The sequence below is a fragment of the Oncorhynchus gorbuscha genome, linkage group LG02 (genome assembly GCF_021184085.1).
Source record: "Oncorhynchus gorbuscha isolate QuinsamMale2020 ecotype Even-year linkage group LG02, OgorEven_v1.0, whole genome shotgun sequence".
NCBI lineage: Eukaryota > Metazoa > Chordata > Actinopteri > Salmoniformes > Salmonidae > Oncorhynchus > Oncorhynchus gorbuscha.
Window position 1 is genome coordinate 85,146,940 of NC_060174.1, and position 19,820 is coordinate 85,166,759.

The following is a 19,820-nucleotide window of genomic DNA, read 5'->3' on the forward strand; positions in this document are numbered from 1 at the left end:
TGATATACAGGACAACACAGCTTGGATCACATTACCAGTCCATAGTTCTGAAAGAGGATGGCTTGTTGTTTGGCCGGTCACAGAAGTGTGGAGCGATAGAATGGCTGTAACCCAGTAAACCACAGGTTACACACATCAATGCTACACACATACACTGGAGGTTGTGACCCATCTCTGCCACACTCTGGAGTCCAGCAATCACAACACACCTAGTCATCCTCCTTACAGTATCAGCATACACACACAAGCTCCACCGGTGCCAAATGTGAGTGGAGGGAAACTTGAGTCTGCACCTCTTGTAAATTAAGAATCATTGGCCACATACGCAAGTAGTTGAGTGTCATCCGCATAGCAATGATAGGACAGACCATGTGAGGATATGACAGAGCCGAGTGACTTAGGGTATAGAGAGAAGAGGGCCTAGAACCGAGCCCTGGAGGACACCAGTAGTTAGAGTACGTGGTGAAGACACATATCCTCTCCATGTCACCTAGTAGGAGCGGCCTGCCAAGTAGGATGCAATCCAAGAGTGTGCATAGCCTGAGATGCCCAGCCCTGAGAGGGTGGAGAGGAGGATCTTATGGTTCACTGTGTCAAAGGCAGGAGATAGATCGAAGAGGATGAAAATAGAGGAGAGAGAGTCAGCTTTGGCAGTGGGGAGAGCCTCTGTGACACAGAAAAGAGCAGTCTCGGTTGAGTGACCCATCTTGAAGCCTGACTGGTTAGGGTCAAGAAGATGGTTCTGAGAGAGACAATGAGAAAGTTGATAAGAGACAGCACGCTCAAGTGTTTTGGAAAGAAAAGAAAGAAGGGATACAGCTCTATTGTTTTTTACGTCAAATTAGTTGAGTTGGTTTCTTGAGGAAGGGAGCAACTTGGGCCATTTTGAAGTCAGAGGGGTCAGGGATGAGTTGATGAGGGAAGTGAGGAATGGGAGAAGGTTTCTAGAAATGGTCTGCAGAAGGGAGGAGAAGACAGGGTCAAGCGGGCAGGTTGTTGGGCAGCCAGACCTCCCTAGACACAGGATGTCATCTGGAGAGAGAGGGGATAAAGAGGTCAAGGCATAGGGTAGTTCTGTGTGAATGAGACCAGTGGATTCAATAGGCTGAGTGAATGAGTAGAGGATGTCTCTTTTTCAAAGTGGTTGACAAAGTCATCAGCAGAGAGGGAGGGGGAGGGGTGGAGGATTAAGGAGGGAGAAGAAGGTGGAAAAGGGTTAGAGGCTGTTGAAATTTAGAGTGGTAGAAAGTGTCTTTATCACCGGATACAGAGGGGAGGAGAGAGTGGAAGGATGGTAAGGTCCTCTGGAAGTTTAGTTTTCCTTCATTTTCGCTCAGCTGCCTGCAACCCTGTTGTGTAAGCTTGCAATGAGTCACTCAGCCACAGAGCAGGAGGGGCAAGCCGGCTGGGAGGAAATGGGACAGTGCAAGTTATAGGATGTGGAAAGGGAGGAGAGTAGGGTTGAAAGGCACAATCAGGAGACAGGAGGGAGAAGGATTTAGCAGAAGAAGAGATGATAGGATAGAAAAAGAGGAGTAGAGTGGGAGAGAGAGTGTGAAGATTGCAACGGAGCATGACCATCTGGGTAGGGTTGGAGGAAAGGGAGACAGAAAAGGAAACAAAGTAGTGATCAGAGACCTGGAGAGGGGTTGTGGTGAGATCAGTAGGCGAGCAGCTTCTGGTAAAGAAGAGGTCAAGCATATTGCCGGCCTTGTGAGTTGGAGGAGACTGGGAAAGGGCGAGGTCAAAAGAGGCGAGGAAGGGAAAGAGAGAGTTGGGGGAAAAACGAATCGAAGGCAGACGTCGGGAGGTTGAAGTCGCCAAGTACAAAGAGCGGAGAGCCATCGTCAGGAAATGAGCTTATCACGGTGTCAATGAGGAACTCTTAAAGGGCACCTGGTGGGTGATAGATGACAATAATGTTAAGCTTGATTGGACAAGTGATTGTGACAGCATGGAATTCAAATGAGGAGATGGACAGGTGAGAGAGGGAGAAAAGAGAAAATCTCCATTTAAGAGAAATTAAATTAAATCTGGTGACCATATGCTCCCGGACTATGACAGAAAACATAGTCAGATGAAGAGAGCAGCTGGGGTAGCAGTGTTCTCTGGGGTGATCCATGTCTCCGTCAGGGCCAAAAAGTCAAGGGACTGAAGGGCAGAATAGGCTGAGATGAACTTGGCGTTCTTGTCCACAGATCAGCAGTTCCAAGCTGAAGTGAGACTGAAGTGAAGTGAGAGAGTGGTGTGAAGCCTTCCTCGCATTCCTTCCTCAAACAACTCGGCAGAACCGTCTTAGTTTTGCGACAAATCCGCCACTGACATGACCTCCACTTACCAGCTGCCTTTGAGAAACCAGGGGAGACTGAAGAACAAACACTAATTGCTGATTGCCTAGGAGAGGTGAAACCACTCCCCCTCCAATACAGCCACTGATTACCAAAACAAGTCAGAAATTGCCCTGCCCCTTGAACCTGGTTGATGTGTCAACAATCTGCAAGTTATGAGCAGTGAGTAGTTCACAAACCAAGTAGGCTACTGGGAAGACAGACAGCACTTAAAGTAGACGGACTTAGCTAGCAAAAATTAAAAAAGAGAAACACAAAAATGTATACTTATCACTCCTGGAGATATCAGGAGTCATCTAGCTATAGCTGGACGGTAAAGACCAGGTCTGAGTGCCCCTTCGCCTTCTCCCTCTCTGGCATCCAGCCCGTGTAGTCAGGCTGAGGGAGCCCTGTGTGCCAGGGAAGATTACAGACCTCCACCTTCCAGACCCCCACCTCGCCGTGGAACGAGCCAGCCGGCTTATAACCATGACTGAGAGGGTTCGGCTTTATACCGGAAGCCATGGTTACTAGCTTTTACCGCTGTGACACGGGATATGGTAATGTCCCTGCTGGGTCTTTCTGCTTGGTACAGTGCCAAGAGCAGTAAGATGTAGCATACTATAAACTCACTGTGGTGTAAAAACAACTATTTTAATCATTATATCACAAAGTCAACAAGCATACATTATTAGTTGATATGCTTCAGACCACACCAAAATGAATGCTTTTTTGTGTTTTGTTTTATTTATAGCCATCAATCGGACCTATTTCACATGACTTAGTTAGACATTTAACCTCAGGAGCAAACTGTAGACACTCACACAACAAACAGAATGAGATGGTGTACAAGACCCTGGTGGGAGTGGAGAAACTCTTCTAAAGAGAACAATTCTCTCTAACACAGAGTGATGGTGGGAACACATGTAAAGCCTTATTGAAGCAGAAGTGGTGGCTGTGTTCTTACCTGTGTGGATCTGTCTGTGAGCCTCCAGAGCATCCTCCTTCTGGAACTGGGCCCCACACTGGTCACAGACAATGGCCTTCTCACCAGCTGCAACACAGGAGAGGAGAAGTGTTTCATGTGGACATAGTATAATTCCTACACTGTATTGGGCCTAACTGTAGATACATGTAATATATAGTATGTGTGTGGTAAGATTACATAACCTTTGGAACAGACATACGATTGTGACATTTAAAGTTGTTTTTTAAATGTACAAAGTGATACTGCCAAGAGGAGTGTGCAAGTTGTTCTTCTCCATTTAAGATATCATAAAAAAATATTCTCACACACCTGCAACAAGCAAACTCTTTTTTGAAACACCTGTATTGTTCAGCACTATGTCAATAACAAGACCCATCGTGTCTGAGCAGCTTTAAAAGTACAGTATGCAAATGTGTGCCAACGTTGGGCCTCTCCTCTTCACACTGCATTTCTACAATCCAACTCAGTTTAATAAACTTTTTTATTCCCCAGCCAGGGACAATAACAGAATAAAGTTGATTGAATTGAACTGTATAAGTGCTGTATGAAGAGCTGAGGTCTCGCGTTAGTATTTAGCCCATACAAACAGAAGGTACTCTGGGAGCATGTCTCAGGTCCAGCCAGTCAACAGCTTTATGGTGTCGCTAGGCTAGTTCGCTAACTTGTGTCCTGCTCCACCCAGATATCAAACAGTCATGTTCTGTGTTCCTGTGAGATCCTGATCCCAGGACACAGAGAACGATAAACTAGACCTTGGCTGTTCTGTTCTTGGCAGTGTCTCCAAGGGTTACGGCAGCCTCCAGCAGCAGCTAATCATAACAGGAAGTCAATACTAAGATCACTTTTTATCTGGGTGTCGGTTTCGTAACGACAACCAGTGATATTACAAAACAGCTGCACTATAAGTCTGAGGAAGACAAGTTACACTGACACATGATGGACACGGTGGAGTTCTAAATTTGCCAGTTACAACTTACGCAACACAAGTATCTACTGTATTAGATATTGTACTTGACCTTAACTGTCATTTCACACACTCACAGCACAAGGGCATTAGTCAATGTTAGACTTGGTTGGTATCGTATGTTTTTCAACACTGTAAAAAATACAAGATGTCCCAAATAAAATATCTACAGCTCAGGGCTCCAGCTATGCATTTGGTGTGATAACTTGCTAGTTAAGTGGCTAGCTTGCAAGGTCAAGTTTATTGGTTACAGCAGAGACAAATCAATCGACTCCTAGATCAAGATCCCTGCTGCCTAAATTAGTTTTGTGCGTGAATTTGTAAAACTTTTTATTTTAATGGAAAGAAATAGCGGCCCTAGTTTTCACTGCCGATAATACCGAATACTCCGGTAGAGTACAGGAACTATTTGACGGTATGACAATCTGGATACCACCGAACCATCGTTAATATAGGTACTTTTTCACTGAAATATGGCCTTCAGTAAAACATTGCCAAAGTAATACTCTTGATGTTATGCATATTTTAATATAGCGTATGGCCAGGGATGTTTAATGCAGAGTTGAACATATGGTCAAATTAGTCCGTTAAAATAAATACTTAACCTTTGGAGAGGGAACCATGTTCAGGTGAAATTTAGACAGAGTATCTCATTTTAAATTTGCATTAATAAAATCAGCTCCCCCTGCTTCTTCCAGAGACCAATGGAGATGATTGGATATTATAGAGCCAATAGTTTTTCCTGGTTGGGTCACATGGTCTAGAAAAACACCTTGCCTTAAACACGGACTAAAATGCTTTAGTCGATTGTTTGTTTCAGTCAACGTACTGTAACCATGAGCCAATACAGTCTTTACCTGGGTGGAACTAGCACAGTGTAGAGTTAGTGAACCGGGGCACCACAGATGGCGCAACACTCTAACCCCTCCCCAGGGAGGCCGAAGCCGTGTACTAAACAGGCTCACGATGGAGTATTCACCACGGCACATGGACATCAATTCTTAGAGGAAGTGGCAGCGTGATGCCGTGTCTCTATGAGGACAAAACCTCTGTGGCACCTCATTGGTGTGGCTCATTACTGTCTGAGCGGGGAGTAGGACCGATAGAGAAGCCACAGCACACAGTCAGCCAGCCACCCAGCAGGCAAGGAGGAACCATTCTGGGGGCCTCAGAAAAACCTTAACACAAATTATAGTGGTACATTTTCACCTCCTTTCTTATTTCCCTTTGATCAATAGAAGGCATCTTGTTAGCCGGACAGAGGAGAGGAGAAGGGAGGGGGACGAGGGGTGAGAGAAAAACTCCTCCCTGGCACTCTGGCACCATCCTTCCCTTCTCCCCCCGACCCTCTGCCCCCGGGTAGTGCCGTGGCAGCACCAACTCTGCTGCTCAGAATAACTGCTTGCCTCTCCAGAGAGAGAAAAAAAGAGGGAGAGAAAGAAGTGGCTATAAAATAATTGTTCTCCAACAACTCCTGCTTCCTCTCTCCCCAGCCTCCCTCCATGTTGCCACAACCGTGCCCTAACCTGACATAATGGGCCTTGCACAACTGTTGCTTCGAATAACCCAAGTAAAAGGAGGAGGGGGGGTTTGTGCCACGTGCCACTGACTGACGCTTCCCTTTTCACTTCCTCCTCTGAAATATTACACAACGCTGCGGGCAGTGGGATTTTGGCGTTTCTAAACAAAAGAGAAATGCTGCCTCCTCCTACTCACAGCACAGAGTAGAAGGGGAGGTGTAGTGTCCCGCCTTTCCATGCTCCCTTGGAGTGGTCATGGATGTTTAAGGGGGTACCCCTGATTGGAAGTGCCAGTAGCCCACCACACGGTGTCTGAGCTAACCCAATATAATGGAGCCCCACCACAACACCAACCAGCCACACAGAGCCAGCCCTCAGCCTGCAATGCAGAGGGGGAGAGAAGCAGAGAGGCAGAGAGGGAGAGAGGCAGAGGGGAGAGAAGCAGAGAGGCAGAGGGGGAGAGAGGCAGATGGGGAGAGAAGCAGAGAGTCAGAGAGGGAGATGGGGAAAGAAGCAGAGGGGGAGAGAAGCAGAGTCAGAGAGGGAGATGGGGAAAGAAGCAGAGGGGGAGAACGAAGCAGAGAGGCAGAGAGGGAAAGAAGCAGAGAGGCAGAGGGGAGAGAAGCAGAGGGGGAGAGAAGCAGAGAGGGAAAGAAGCAGCCGGGGGGTTGAAGCAGAGGGACTGAAAAAGAAGCAGAGGGGGAAAGAAAAGCAGAGGGGAAAGCTGGACAAAAGTAGAGGGAAAGAAAAGCAGAGGGAAAAGAAAAGCAGAGGGAAAGAAGCAGAGAGGAAAGAAAAGCAGAGGGAAAGAAGCAGAGAGGAAAGAAAAGCAGAGGGAAAGAAGCAGAGAGGAAAGAAAAGCAGAGGAAAGAAAAGCAGAGGGAAAGAAGCAGAGGGAAAGAAGCAGAGAGGAAAGAAAAGCAGAGAGGAAAGAAAAGCAGAGGGAAAGAAGCAGGAGAGAGGAAAGAAGCAGAGTCGGAAAGAAAACTCCCTTCCTCCTCACCGCAGAGGGAAAGAAGCAGAGGGAAAGAAGCAGAGGGGGAGAGAAGCAGCGGGGGAAAGAAGCAGAGAGGGAAAGAAGCAGAGAGGAAAGAAGCAGAGAGGAAAGAAAAGCAGAGGGAAAGAAGCAGAGAGGGAAAGAAGCAGAGAGGGAAAGAAGCAGAGAGGAAAGAAGATGTTCAGAGAGGAAATTTTTGTTTTTGTCTAAAAGCAGAGATTCATGGAAAGAAGCAGAGAGGAAAGAAGCAGAGAGGAAAGAGGCATTCAGAGGATTCCGAAGGAAAGCAGAGGAAAGGCAGAGAGGAAAGAAAAGCAGAGGGAAAGAAGCAGAGGGGAGAGAAGCAGCGGGGGAAAGAAGCAGCGGGGGAAAGAAGCAGAGGGGAGAGAAGCAGCGGGGGAAAGAAGCAGAGGGGGAAAGAAGCAGAGGGGGAAAGAAGCAGCGGGGGAGAGAAGCAGCGGGGGAGAGAAGCAGCGGGGGAGAGAAGCAGCGGGGGAGAGAAGCAGAGGGGGAAAGAAGCAGAGGGATGAGAGAAGTTCAGAGGGGAGAGAAGCAGGGGGGTCGAGAAGCAGTCTGGGGAATTGAAAGACAGAAGCAGCAGGGGGAGTAACCTCCTTTCGCAGAGGGGGAGGGCTCAGAAGCAGAGGGGAGGCAGAGAAGCAGAGGGACACGCGCCGGTGGCTGCTTGTTCGGACTGAGAGAAGCAGAGGGGGAGAGAAGCAGAGGGGAGAGAAGACAGAGGGGGAGAAGACAGAAGGGAGAGAAAATCAGAGAATGTATTCAGAATTCATGAAGCAGAGAGGGCCCGCAAGAAGCAGAGGGAGGAAAGAAGCAGAGAGGGAAAGAAGCAGAGGGGGGTCAAAGAAGCAGAGACGGGGAAAGAAGCAGAAACCCTGGGGGAAAGAAGCAGAGGGGGAAAGAAGCAGAGGGGGAGTAGTCTGAAGCAGAGGGGGAGAGAAGAAGGAGGGTGAGGTCTGCAGGGGAGAGAAGCAGAGGGGGAGAGAAGCAGAGGGGAGAGAAGCAGAGGGGGAGAGAAGCAGAGGGGGAAGCAGAGGGGGAGAGAAGCAGAGGGGGAGAGAAGCAGAGAGGGAGAAGAAGCAGAGAGAGAGAGGGGAGGAAAGAAGCAGAGGGGGAGAGAAGGAGGGGAGAAAAGCAGAGGGGGAGAGAAGCAGAGGGGGAAATCAAGCAGAGGGTGAGAGAAGCAGAGGGGGAAAGAAGCAGAGACGGAGAGAAGCAGAGAGGGAGAGAAGCAGAGGGAGAGAAGCAGAGGGGGAGAGAAGCAGAGAGGGGATAGAAGCAGAGAGGCAGAGAGGGATAGAAGCAGAGGCAGAGAAGCAGAGGCAGAGATGGAGAAAGGCAGAGAAGCAGAGAACGAGAGAAGCAGAGGCAGAGATGCAGAGGCAGAGAGGCAGAGAGAAGCAGAGAGAGAGAGGCAGAGAGGCAGAGAGGGAGAGAGGGAGATGGAGAGAGGCAGAGAGGCAGAGAGGGAGAGAGGCAGAGAGGGAGAGAGGCAGAGAGGGAGAGAGGGAGAGAGGCAGAGAGGGAGAGAGGGCAGAGAGAGGAGAGAGAGAGAGGCAGAGAGGAGAGGAGAGAGGCAGAGAGGCAGAGAGGGAGATGGAGAGAGGGTTGAGAGAGGCAGAGAGGGAGAGGGGGAGAGAGAGCAGAGAGGCAGAGAGCAGAGGGAAAGAGAGAGGCAGAGAGAAAAGCAGAGAGGCAGAGAGGGAGAGAAAAGCAGAGAGAAAGAAGCAGAGAGGCAGAGAAGGGAGAGAAAGAAGCAGAGAGGAAAGAGAGGAGAAAGGCAGAGAGGAAAGAAGCAGAGAGGAAGAGAGGGAGAGGGAGAGAGGCAGAGAGGAGAGAGAGAGGAGAGAAAGAGAGAGGCAGAGAGAGAGAGAGAGGGGCAGAGAGAAGCAGAGAGAAGCAGAGAGGGAGAGGAGGCAGAGAGGAAAGAGAGAGGGGAAGAAGAGGAGAGAGAGAGAGAGGAAGAAGGCAGAGAGGATAGAAGGAGAGGAGAGCAGAGAGAGAGAGAGAGAGAGGGCAGAGAGGGATAGAAGAGAGAGGGCAGAGAGGGATAGGGAGAGAGGCAGAGAGGATAGGGAGAGGGGGAGAGGAAAGAGAGAGAGGGAGAGGGAGAGAGAGAGGGAGAGAGGCAGAGAGAAGAGAGAGGCAGAGAGGGAGAAGAGAGGCAGAGAGGAGAGAGGCAGGGAGGCAGAGAGAGAAGCAGAGAGGCAGAGAGGGAGAGAGGCAGAGGGGGAGAGAAGCAGAGAGGGAGAGAAGCAGAGGGGGAGAGAGGCAGAGAGGGAGAGAAGCAGAGAGAAGCAGAGGCAGAGAAGCAGAGAGGCAGAGAAGCAGAGGGGGGCAGAGAGAGAAGCAGAGGAGAGAAGCAGAGAGGCAGAGGGGGAGAAGAAGAGAGGGGGAGAGAGCAGAGAGAGCAGAGAGGGAGAGAGGGGGGAGAGAAGGAGAGAGGCAGAGAGGGAGAGAGGCAGAGAGGGAGAGAGGCAGAGAGGGAGAGAGGCAGAGAGGAAGAGAGAGAGAGAGAGGCAGAAGCAGAGAGGCAGAGAAGGAGAGAAGCAGAGAAGGAGAGAGGCAGAGGGGAGAGAGAGAGAGGGGGAGAGAGAGAGAGAGAGGGAGAGAAGCAGAGAGTGAGAGGGAGAGGGAGAGAAGCAGAGAGGAGAGGGAGAGGGGCAGAGAGAGAGAGGGGGAGAGGGGCAGAGAGGGATAGGGAGAGGGGCAGAGAGGGGTAGAGAGGGATAGGGAGAGAGGCAGAGAGGGAGAGAGGCAGAGAGGCAGAGAGGGAGAGAGGCAGAGAGAGAGAGAGAGAGGCAGAGAGGGCAGAGGGGGAAAGAAGCAGAGAGGGAGAGAAGCAGAGAGGCAGAGAGGGAGAGGCAGAGAGGGAGAGAAGCAGAGAGGCAGAGGGGGAGAGAAGCAGAGGCAGAGAGGCAGAGAAGCAGAGGGGGAGAGAAGCAGAGGCAGAGAGGGAGAGAGGCAGAGAGGCAGAGAGGGAGAGAGGCAGAGAAGGAGAGAGGCAAAGGGGAGAGGCAGAGAGGCAGAGAGGTGGAGATGGAGAGAGGCAGAGAGGCAGAGAGAGAGAGGAGAGAGGCAGAGAGGCAGAGAGGCAGAGAGGCAGAGAGGAGAGGCAGAGAGAGAGGCAGAGAGGGAGAGGCAGAGAGGGAGAGAGAGAGAGGGAGAGAGGGAGAGAGAGAGGCAGAGAGAGAGAGGAGAGAGGGGAGAGAAGCAGAGGCAGAGAGGCAGAGAAGCAGAGAGGGAGAGAGAGGGAGAGGGAGAGGGGCAGAGAGAGGAGAGGGGAGAGCAGAGAGGGGGAGAGAGGCAGAGAGGAGAGAGCAGAGGGGAGAGAGGCAGAGAGGGAGAGAGGCAGAGGGAGAGAGAGAGGCAGAGAGGGAGAGAGGCAGAGAGAGAAGCAGAGAGGGAGAGAAGCAGAGGGGAGAGGCAGAGAGGGAGAGAGGGAGAGAAGCAGAGGCAGAGAGGCAGAGAAGGAGAGAGAGGCAGAGAGGCAGAGAGAGAGGCAGAGAGGCAGAGAGAGAGAGGGCAGAGAGGCAGAGAGGCAGAGAGGGAGAGAGGCAGAGAGGGAGAGAGGCAGAGAGGGAGAGAGGCAGAGAGGGAGAGAGGCAGAGAGGGAGAGAGGCAGAGAGGGAGAGAGGGAGAGAGGGAGAGAGGCAGAGAGGCAGAGAGGGAGAGAGAGAGAAGGAGAGAGGCAGAGAGAGGCAGAGAGAGAGAGGCAGAGAGGAGAGAGAGAGAGAGGCAGAGAGGCAGAGAGAGGAGAGAGGAGGGGGGAGAGGGGCAGAGAGAGAGCAGAGAGGAGAGAGGAGAGAGAGAGAGAGAGAGCAGAGAGGCAGAGAGGGAGAGAGAGAGAGAGAGAGGCAGAGAGGGAAAGAAGCAGAGAGGGAGAGAGGAGGCAGAGAGGCAGAGAGGGAGAGAGGCAGAGAGGCAGAGAGGGAGAGAGGCAGAGGCAGAGAGGCAGAGAAGCAGAGGGGAGAAGAGAGGCAGAGAGGGAGAGAGGCAGAGAGGCAGAGAGAGAGGGAGAGAGGCAGAGAGGGGGAGAGGCAGAGAGGCAGAGAGAGGAGAGAGAAGGAGAGAGGCAGAGGGGGAGAGAGGCAGAGAGGCAGAGAGAGAGGCAGAGAGGGAGAGGCAGAGAGGAGAGAGAGCAGAGAGGAGAGGCAGAGGGAGAGAGGGGGAGAGAAGCAGAGAGAGGAGAGGGGGAGAGAGGGAGGCAGAGAGAGGGAGAGAGACAGAGAGAAGGCAGAGAGGCAGAGAGGGGAGAGAGAGAGAGGCAGAGAGGCAGAGAGAAGAGAGGGAGAGAGAAGCAGAGAGGGAGAGAGAGGCAGAGAGAGAGGGGAGAGAGAGAGAGAGAGGGAGAGAGGCAGAGAGGAGAAGAGAGGGGGAGAAGCAGAGAGAGGAAGCAGAGGGGAGAGAAGAGAGGGGGAGAGAAGCAGAGGGAGAGAGGAGAGGGAGAGAGCAGAGGGGAGAGAGGAGGGGGAGAGAGGAGAGAGGAGAGGGAGAGAGAGAGAGGGAGAGAGAGAGAGGGCAGAGAGAGAGAGCAGAGAGGGCAGAGAGGCAGAGAGGCAGAGAGAGGCAGAGAGGGAGAGAGGCAGAGGGAGAGAGGAGGGGAGAGAGGGGGGGAGAGGCAGAGAGGGAGAGAGGCAGAGAGGGAGAGAGGCAGAGAGAGAGAGAGAGAGGCAGAGAGGCAGAGAGGAGAGAGAGGGAGAGAGAAGCAGAGAGAGAGAGGAGAGAAGCAGAGGGGAGAGAGGCAGAGAGGGAGAGGCAGAGAGAGAGAGAGAGAGAGGCAGAGAGAGGCAGAGAGGCAGAGAGGCAGAGAGGAGAGAGGGAGAGAGGCAGAGGAGAGGCAGAGAGGAGAGAGGCAGAGAGGAGAGAGGCAGAGAGAGAGAGAGGCAGAGAGGAGAGAGAGAGAGAGGCAGAGAGGGAGAGAGGCAGAGAGGCAGAGAGGGAGAGAGGCAGAGAGGGAGAGAGGAGGCAGAGAGAGAGAGAGGGAGAGAGGGAGAGAGGCAGAGAGAGGGAGAGAGCAGAGAGAGAGAGGGAGAGAGGCAGAGAGAGAGAGAGGGAGAGAGGCAGAGAGGGAGAGGGAGAGGGGCAGAGAGGGAGAGGAGAGGGAGAGAGGCAGAGAGGGAGAGGGCAGAGAGGGAGAGAGGGAGAGAGAGAGGCAGAGAGAGAGAGAGAGGGAGAGAGAGAGAGAGAGCAGAGAGAGAGCAGAGAAGAAGCAGAGAGGGAGAGAAGCAGAGGCAGAGAGGGAGAGGCAGAGAGGGAGAGAAGCAGAGAGGCAGAGGGGGAGAGAAGCAGAGGCAGAGAGGCAGAGAAGCAGAGGGGGAGAGAAGCAGAGGCAGAGAGGGAGAGAGGCAGAGAGGCAGAGAGGGAGAGAGGCAGAGAAGGAGAGAGGCAAAGGGGGAGAGGCAGAGAGGCAGAGAGGTGGAGAAGGAGAGAAGGAGAGAGGCAGAGGGGGAGAGAGGCAGAGAGGCAGAGAGGGAGAGGCAGAGAGGGAGAGGCAGAGAGGGAGAGGCAGAGAGAGAGAGGCGAGAGGGAGAGAGGGGGAGAGAAGCAGAGAAGGAGAGGGGGAGAGAAGCAGAGGCAGAGAGGCAGAGAAGCAGAGGGGAGAAAAGCAGAGGGGGAGAGCAGAGGGGGAGAAGCAGAGGGGAGAGAGGGGAGAAGCAGAGGGGGAGAGAAGCAGAGGGGAGAGAAGCAGAGAGGCAGAGGGGGAGAGAAGCAGAGGGGAGAGAAGCAGAGGGGGAGAGAAGCAGAGGGAGAGAGAAGCAGAGGGGAGAGAGCAGAGGGGGAGAGAAGGGGGGGAGAGAAGCAGAGGGGAGAGAGGCAGAGAGGCAGAGAGGCAGAGAGGCAGAGAGGCAGAGAGAGAGAGAGAGGCAGAGAGGCAGAGAGGAGAGAGAGGGGGAGAGAGGCAGAGAGGCAGAGAGGCAGAGGGGGGAGGCAGGGGGAGAGAGGCAGAGGGGGAGAGAGGCAGAGGGGGAGAGAGGCAGAGGGGAGAGAGAGAGAGGCAGAGAGAGGAGAGGCAGAGAGGGAGAGAGGCAGAGAGGCAGAGAGGGAGGCAGAGAGGCAGAGAGGCAGAGAGGCAGAGAGGCAGAGAGAGGGAGAGGGCAGAGAGGGAGAGAGAGAGGCAGAGAGGGAGAGAGGCAGAGAGGCAGAGAGGCAGAGAGGCAGAGAGGCAGAGAGGCAGAGAGGCAGAGAGGCAGAGAGGCAGAGAGGCAGAGAGGGAGAGAGAGCAGAGAGGAGAGAGAGGGCAGAGAGGCAGAGAGGCAGAGAGGCAGAGAGGGCAGAGGGGGAGAGAGGCAGAGAGAGAGGGGCAGAGGGAGAGAGGCAGAGGGGCAGAGAGGCAGAGAGGCAGAGAGGCAGAGAGGCAGAGAGGAGGGGAGAGGCAGAGAGGAGAGAGAGGCAGAGAGGCAGAGAGGCAGAGAGGCAGAGAGGGAGAGGCAGAGAGGCAGAGAGGCAGAGAGGCAGAGAGGCAGAGAGGCAGAGAGGCAGAGAGGGCAGAGGGGGAGAGAGGGAGCAGAGAGATAGGCAGAGAGGCAGAGAGGAGAGAGGAGAGAGAGGGGAGAAGCAGAGAGGCAGAGGGGAGAGAGGGCAGAGAGGCAGAGAGGCAGAGGGGGAGAGAAGCAGAGAGGCAGAGGGCAGAGGGGGAGAGAGAGGCAGAGGGGGAGAGGGGGAGAGGGGGAGAGAAGCAGAGAGGCAGAGGGGGAGAGAAGCAGAGGGGGGATACTCAAGCAGACAAACACAGGCAACAACAAAACACAGCCTGGCTGTTCAGTGAGCCGACACAAATGGGTTAAGTAAGACACTTTCACTCAGTACCAAAAAACAGCAAAAATCCATAAAAACACACACTCTTTCATCAGAACAGTACAGACACCACACTCTCCCTTCTTTCCCCTCCCTTACCTCTCCCTTCAGCGGTAACGAGCTGTGCTGTACAGTTATATTTACACTATCCTCTTATCAGTCACAGAACAGCACGGAGACTGCCAATTGGAAAGGACAGCCCAGAACTGTGTGTTCCCTCACTCAAGTAGATGTGTACCGCAGGCAGCATATTTTTCATCAACCAAGACAAAAATCCGGGGCCACAATCAGGATTCCTCTCATAAAACACAGTGTATTACGTAGACACAGACAAGGCACACACAGACCAAGGGCACACAACACAGACTAACAAACACATATAGAAATGTACAGAACTAGAAAAAGCTAGTTATAGACAGACACGTGCAACACATTCGCACACACACACACACACATACACACACACAGACCCAGAGAGAAAAACTCTGAATTGCACCGATTGTGTGAGCAAACACTGTACAGTAGATAAGAGAAGATAAACCTGTGTTTTTCCCCATGCAAATCCTGGCCATAAGGACATGGGAGAGCGGCTAGCTGGTTCACAATGATATTGTTATCACAAGTAGAAAAAGGAAATAAAAGAAGATAGAGAAAATCTTCGGGTCACATTTGACAGCTTTATGGTCTACTGCTCAGAACGAGGATGTCTAGAGAAAAGGAAAGCAGACAAATATTGACTTGCCAAATGTCAGGGCATATGCATTGCACACAGAGGAAAAACACACACACCAAAGCAGTCTAAATTCAAACCCTCAAAATGGACACGCTGCAGCACAATCAGTCACCATACTCTTAATCCATTTCTGCCTGCAAACCAATTTGTCTGTCCAGTAGGTCACAGACACGGTTTTTTCTTCCTCTCTCTGTTGCTTGTCCTTTTCCTCACGACAATGAAGCCATTTTCAGCACTCTTGCCCTGGGGAGACCGGGGGCATCTCAGTCCACATAACCCTTCCTCTCCCCTGGGCTGACATCAGAGCCTTGTTCAGGCAGTACAGTATTCTCGACCTTGTTTGGGCCAAAACAAACAAACCCTTCCAGCCCACCAAACAACCTCTTACTCTTCCTCCCCAACACCTCCCATCTCTGCCACAGAGGTGAAAGGGTTCCATGTGTTTCTGGCTTTCCTTAAACCCCCTTGGATGTTCTTAAGTTCTAACATGTTGGCATGCTCCCCCTCGGTTTCGGCGCTCTGACACAAAGGCCTCAAAGCTTTGGGGAAGAAACGGGAGCTGGAACGGGAGCTGGGCCGGGAGCAGAGGAACCACCCAGGCTTCTCCTGGTGTGAAGTGGCAGGAAATGAGGACGGGACCTCCCGAAGGTCAGTCAGTCCGGCTGGCTGCCCCTGATCCCCCTCTGCTCCCTCTAACACAGGGGTCATTCCTCAGGGCCAAGGGCCCTGATAATAATAGCCTTGGTCTCCACTTCCTAATGTGGATGTTGGGGCCGGCAGTTAGGAACGAGTTTCCTTTCGAGTAGTTGGTACATTGTTAGGGTAAGACAGCTTTCATTTGAATGGTTTGGTGCAAGTGATGTGGTTTTCTCTTTGCACTCAAATCAAGTGAATCTCTGAGTGAACCAACAGAGACAGGCCACGGTGTGTAATGCAGACGTCTGACAACGTCACATCCACAGTTCACAACGGTAGCCATCAAACATCTCCAGACCCAGTGTCACCCCCCTGGCCTGGGAAAGTCATGGAATGTTCCAGGACATAAAAACCTACTTGAAATGTTGGAGCTGATCAATAGCCCTTGGAGTTGGGTATTGGCGGCGTGACGGGAGGCAGCAGCTTTCTTCTAGAAGAACCCGAGTCTGACCGCAAGGTGAACCCTCGCCCCCCCACAACCACCGCAGGCCACAGCAACCCCACTGGATACAGCAATTGACATGTTTTTACAGTGCTGTAAGTGCCTTTATTGCTAAGGAGAAAGGGAAGGCAGGCTGGGGGGAAGGAAGGCGGTTTGGGCTGTCATTTGCCAGTTTGTATATTCTGCCTGGGGATAAAGGGGACTGTGAAGACGGGTCCAACAGATGCCTTTTAACAGTACCAGGCAAAAGTAACCAGCAACATAAGAGTTCAGCAACTAAAAAGCAACTAAATACAGGGCAACCTGGTATTCACATTTAACAAGAGAGAACCAGCTGCAGCCACAAAAGACAACCATGTGTTGCTGTATTTCACCCAGTAAGATGGCAAGAGCACTTGGTTCAGAAGCCGTAGACAAATAAGTCCTACAGTGTCTGCAGTGAAACAAAATGGCTATAGGGCTGGAAAGGGGAAACAAACGATGGTAGAGCCTCTGCTGCATACCTCTGCTGCATACCTCTGCTGCATACCTCTGCTGCATACCTCTGCTGCATACCTCTGCTGCATACCTCTGCTGCATACCTCTGCTGCATACCTCTGCTGCATACCTCTGCTGCATACCTCTGCTGCATACCTCTGCTGCATACCTCTGCTGCATACGTGTTTTCTCCACAGGTCAATAACCTGTAACCATTTAGTATTTAGGGCCCATTATTTCCTGCTTTCAAGTCACACGTTGTCAAAGACACTCCTGGGTTTATTAAGGCCAGAGTAGAGTCAGAATGCCTGGGGGGAGGGGACAGCAGGCAACACAATGACCTCTGGGGACAGTGAATGTGACACAGGGAAAAGGAGGGAAAATCTTTGTTTGGGAAGGAAGACAGACAGAAATGTAAACAGATTACTTTAAAAATGCACAAGCCCATTAGTTTTCAATGGGGTTGTGAGAGTTTCCGTAATGCATTGCCAATAACAAAGGGACTCTATGTACCTGAAGATCTGTTGGTATCAGTTGAACATCATTAATACAGAATATCCCTAAATGACGAGAACAGTCTGAAATATGTGGACGTCTGAAGTGTCCAGCTAGGAGAACATGGTTGCGAGCCAACAGAAACAAACTGCCGATATGGCTAAGTGGAGACTATCAGAAATCCAAAAACCAGAGCAACTGGAAATGTAGAAAACATGCAGCATTTAACTGCACTTAGGTGCACGGATTTACATTCTTATTTAGCTTGTATCCCAAAATATATTTACACCCCATTAAGCGTACGTTTAAAGTTTTATAGCCATAACTTCAAACACGATGTGAAATCAATTCTACAAATTCTACATGTAGAAGTATTTAAATAGTCTAAAAACCTTCATCTTTGGCCGAGGTGTTTGCCAAATGACACAAAAGGAGTTTGCTGCTTGCTCTTTCCATGATGTCATTGTTTTTCTGAGGGGGGGACGGGGACGGGGGGACTGAGCCATAATCTTTCCTAGCAAAAAAAGTAGAAAAGGGAAGGAAAAAGTAGGGTGAGGAAATTAACTTCTTTACAAAAGTGGACCGTGTGACAGACCATTAAGTTCATCACTAAAACTTTTTTACAATGTCCTGCCACACATTTCCGATCTACTGCCCTCTTCCTTTTCAGCATCTCCCAGTCAGTCACTCTGCCGTGCACCACAGGACCCAGATATATTGACGATAGAACCCGAACATGACAGGCCACCGGCCGAGAGCCAACAAAGGCCAAGAATCAGCTGGGCAAAAATAGGCCAAGCTGCCACTGTACAGCTGAAAGGGGAGTTGATCCTTTTGATGTAGTTTTGTCCTTGAGCTGTTCTTGTCTGCTAATGTTCTGTATTACGTCATGCTTCATGTTTTGTCTGGTCCCCAGGAAGAGTAGCTGCTGCTCTCGCAACAGCTAATGGGGATACTAAGAAAATACCAAATGTATAACTAGGTTTTTGACACCTGGATGGATAGTATAGTAGCTCCATTGACTGTGCTCAGACCTGAAAAGGGCCAACTGGCTAGTCCAGGCTCATACATTTAACAGAGAGCAGTAGCATCTCCTCGGGAGAGGCTTCTGGAGCCCCAAACTACAGCCTGTTTACTCCAGTCAAAAATGATCCTCCCTCAGCCTGACCACCAAGATTAGTATTCGGGGGCCATTTACATGTTTGCAACAGTTATAACACAATATCTATGCTCTGCTTTTATGCTGCACCAAGTGGAATTAGCAGCATAAAAGCAAGCCTTGTATGTCCTGGCTACTTCCAGATGGCCTTTTGATTTGATATATATACACATGAAAGCTCCGCCGGCAGATCTTTGCTTAGCAGGTTCATTCTCTGTTCATCCCGAAAATCTAAAAGTTTCAAAAAGCTTTTTATGAGGGAGCCTCTACCATAAATGGGATTCATAGCTCTCTAATCTGCGCTGAGAAATTGATCTAGAAGTTTCCAAAGCTATCGTCCAACTTACATAATACATTAAATGTCATGCCTCGGAGGATATTTATTTTTACGGCTCTTTACGTGACAAACAAATCATGTTTTCTTTTCCACTGTCGGCATTGTGATAGTTTATTTCCATCACAAATATCTCAGACTCGCAGATTTTTGGGGGGAATGTAATTTTATAAATATATTTTAATTCATAAGAAATGACCAAGAACATATTGCAATGAGAGTAAGCATGGGTCTTAACCAGAGAACATTCCAGCATTTCTCCATACAACGAAATGCTGTTTGCTTGACAGCAATGGCAACTATGTACGTAGAACTTTTACAAGGTTAACTGATTGTCACATAATTGAAGGATGCACACCCAATGAAGTTTGGAATGGTGGTCAGGTCTGACATGGCACATTTCCCAAATACCATTACACAAACAGAAAGCCATGCATTCTCTATGATGACTGCTAATACCATTACACAAACAGAAAGCCATGCATTCTCTATGATGACTGCTAATACCATTACACAAACAGAAAGCCATGCATTCTCTATGATGACTGCTAATACCATTACACAAACAGAAAGCCATGCGTTCTCTATGATGACTGCTAATACCATTACACAAACAGAAAGCCATGCATTCTCTATGATGACTGCTAATACCATTACACAAACAGAACGCCATGCGTTCTCTATGATGACTGCTAATACCATTACACAAACAGAACGCCATGCATTCTCTATGATGACTGCTAATACCATTACACAAACAGAAAGCCATGCATTCTCTATGATGACTGCTAATACCATTACACAAACAGAAAGCCATGCATTCTCTATGATGACTGCTAATACCATTACACAAACAGAAAGCCATGCATTCTCTATGATGACTGCTAATACCATTACACAAACAGAACGCCATGCATTCTCTATGACTGCTAATACCATTACACAAACAGAACGCCATGCATTCTCTATGACTGCTAATACCATTACACAAACAGAAAGCCATGCATTCTCTATGATGACTGCTAATACCATTACACAAACAGAAAGCCATGCATTCTCTATGATGACCGCTAATACCATTACACAAACAGAAAGCCATGCATTCTCTATGATGACTGCTAATACCATTACACAAACAGAAAGCCATGCATTCTCTATGATGACTGCTAATACCATTACACAAACAGAACGCCATGCATTCTCTATGATGACTGCTAATACCATTACACAAACAGAAAGCCATGCATTCTCTATGATGACTGCTAATACCATTACACAAACAGAAAGCCATGCATTCTCTATGATGACTGCTAATACCATTACACAAACAGAAAGCCATGCATTCTCTATGATGACTGCTAATACCATTACACAAACAGAAAGCCATGCATTCTCTATGATGACTGCTAATACCATTACACAAACAGAAAGCCATGCATTCTCTATGATGACTGCTAATACCATTACACAAACAGAAAGCCATGCATTCTCTATGATGACTGCTAATACCATTACACAAACAGAAAGCCATGCGTTCTCTATGATGACTGCTAATACCATTACACAAACAGAAAGCCATGCATTCTCTATGATGACTGCTAATACCATTACACAAACAGAAAGCCATGCATTCTCTATGATGACTGCTAATACCATTACACAAACAGAAAGCCATGCATTCTCTATGATGACTGCTAATACCATTACACAAACAGAAAGCCATGCATTCTCTATGATGACTGCTAATACCATTACACAAACAGAAAGCCATGCATTCTCTATGATGACTGCTAATACCATTACACAAACAGAAAGCCATGCGTTCTCTATGATGACTGCTAATACCATTACACAAACAGAACGCCATGCATT

General features: G+C 50.0%; 1 protein-coding gene across 2 annotated transcripts in view; it reads right to left on the reverse strand.

Moving 5' to 3' along the window:
* LOC124011976 (zinc finger and BTB domain-containing protein 16-A) overlaps nucleotides 1-19,820 on the reverse strand; it is a 175,890-nt gene that overhangs the window by 57,055 nt on the left and 99,015 nt on the right. For both annotated transcript variants that reach the window (XM_046325279.1, XM_046325270.1), the window contains exon 4: nucleotides 3,295-3,381. In XM_046325279.1, the coding sequence (XP_046181235.1) occupies nucleotides 3,295-3,381 (87 nt within the window). The remainder of the gene's footprint in view (nucleotides 1-3,294; nucleotides 3,382-19,820) is intronic.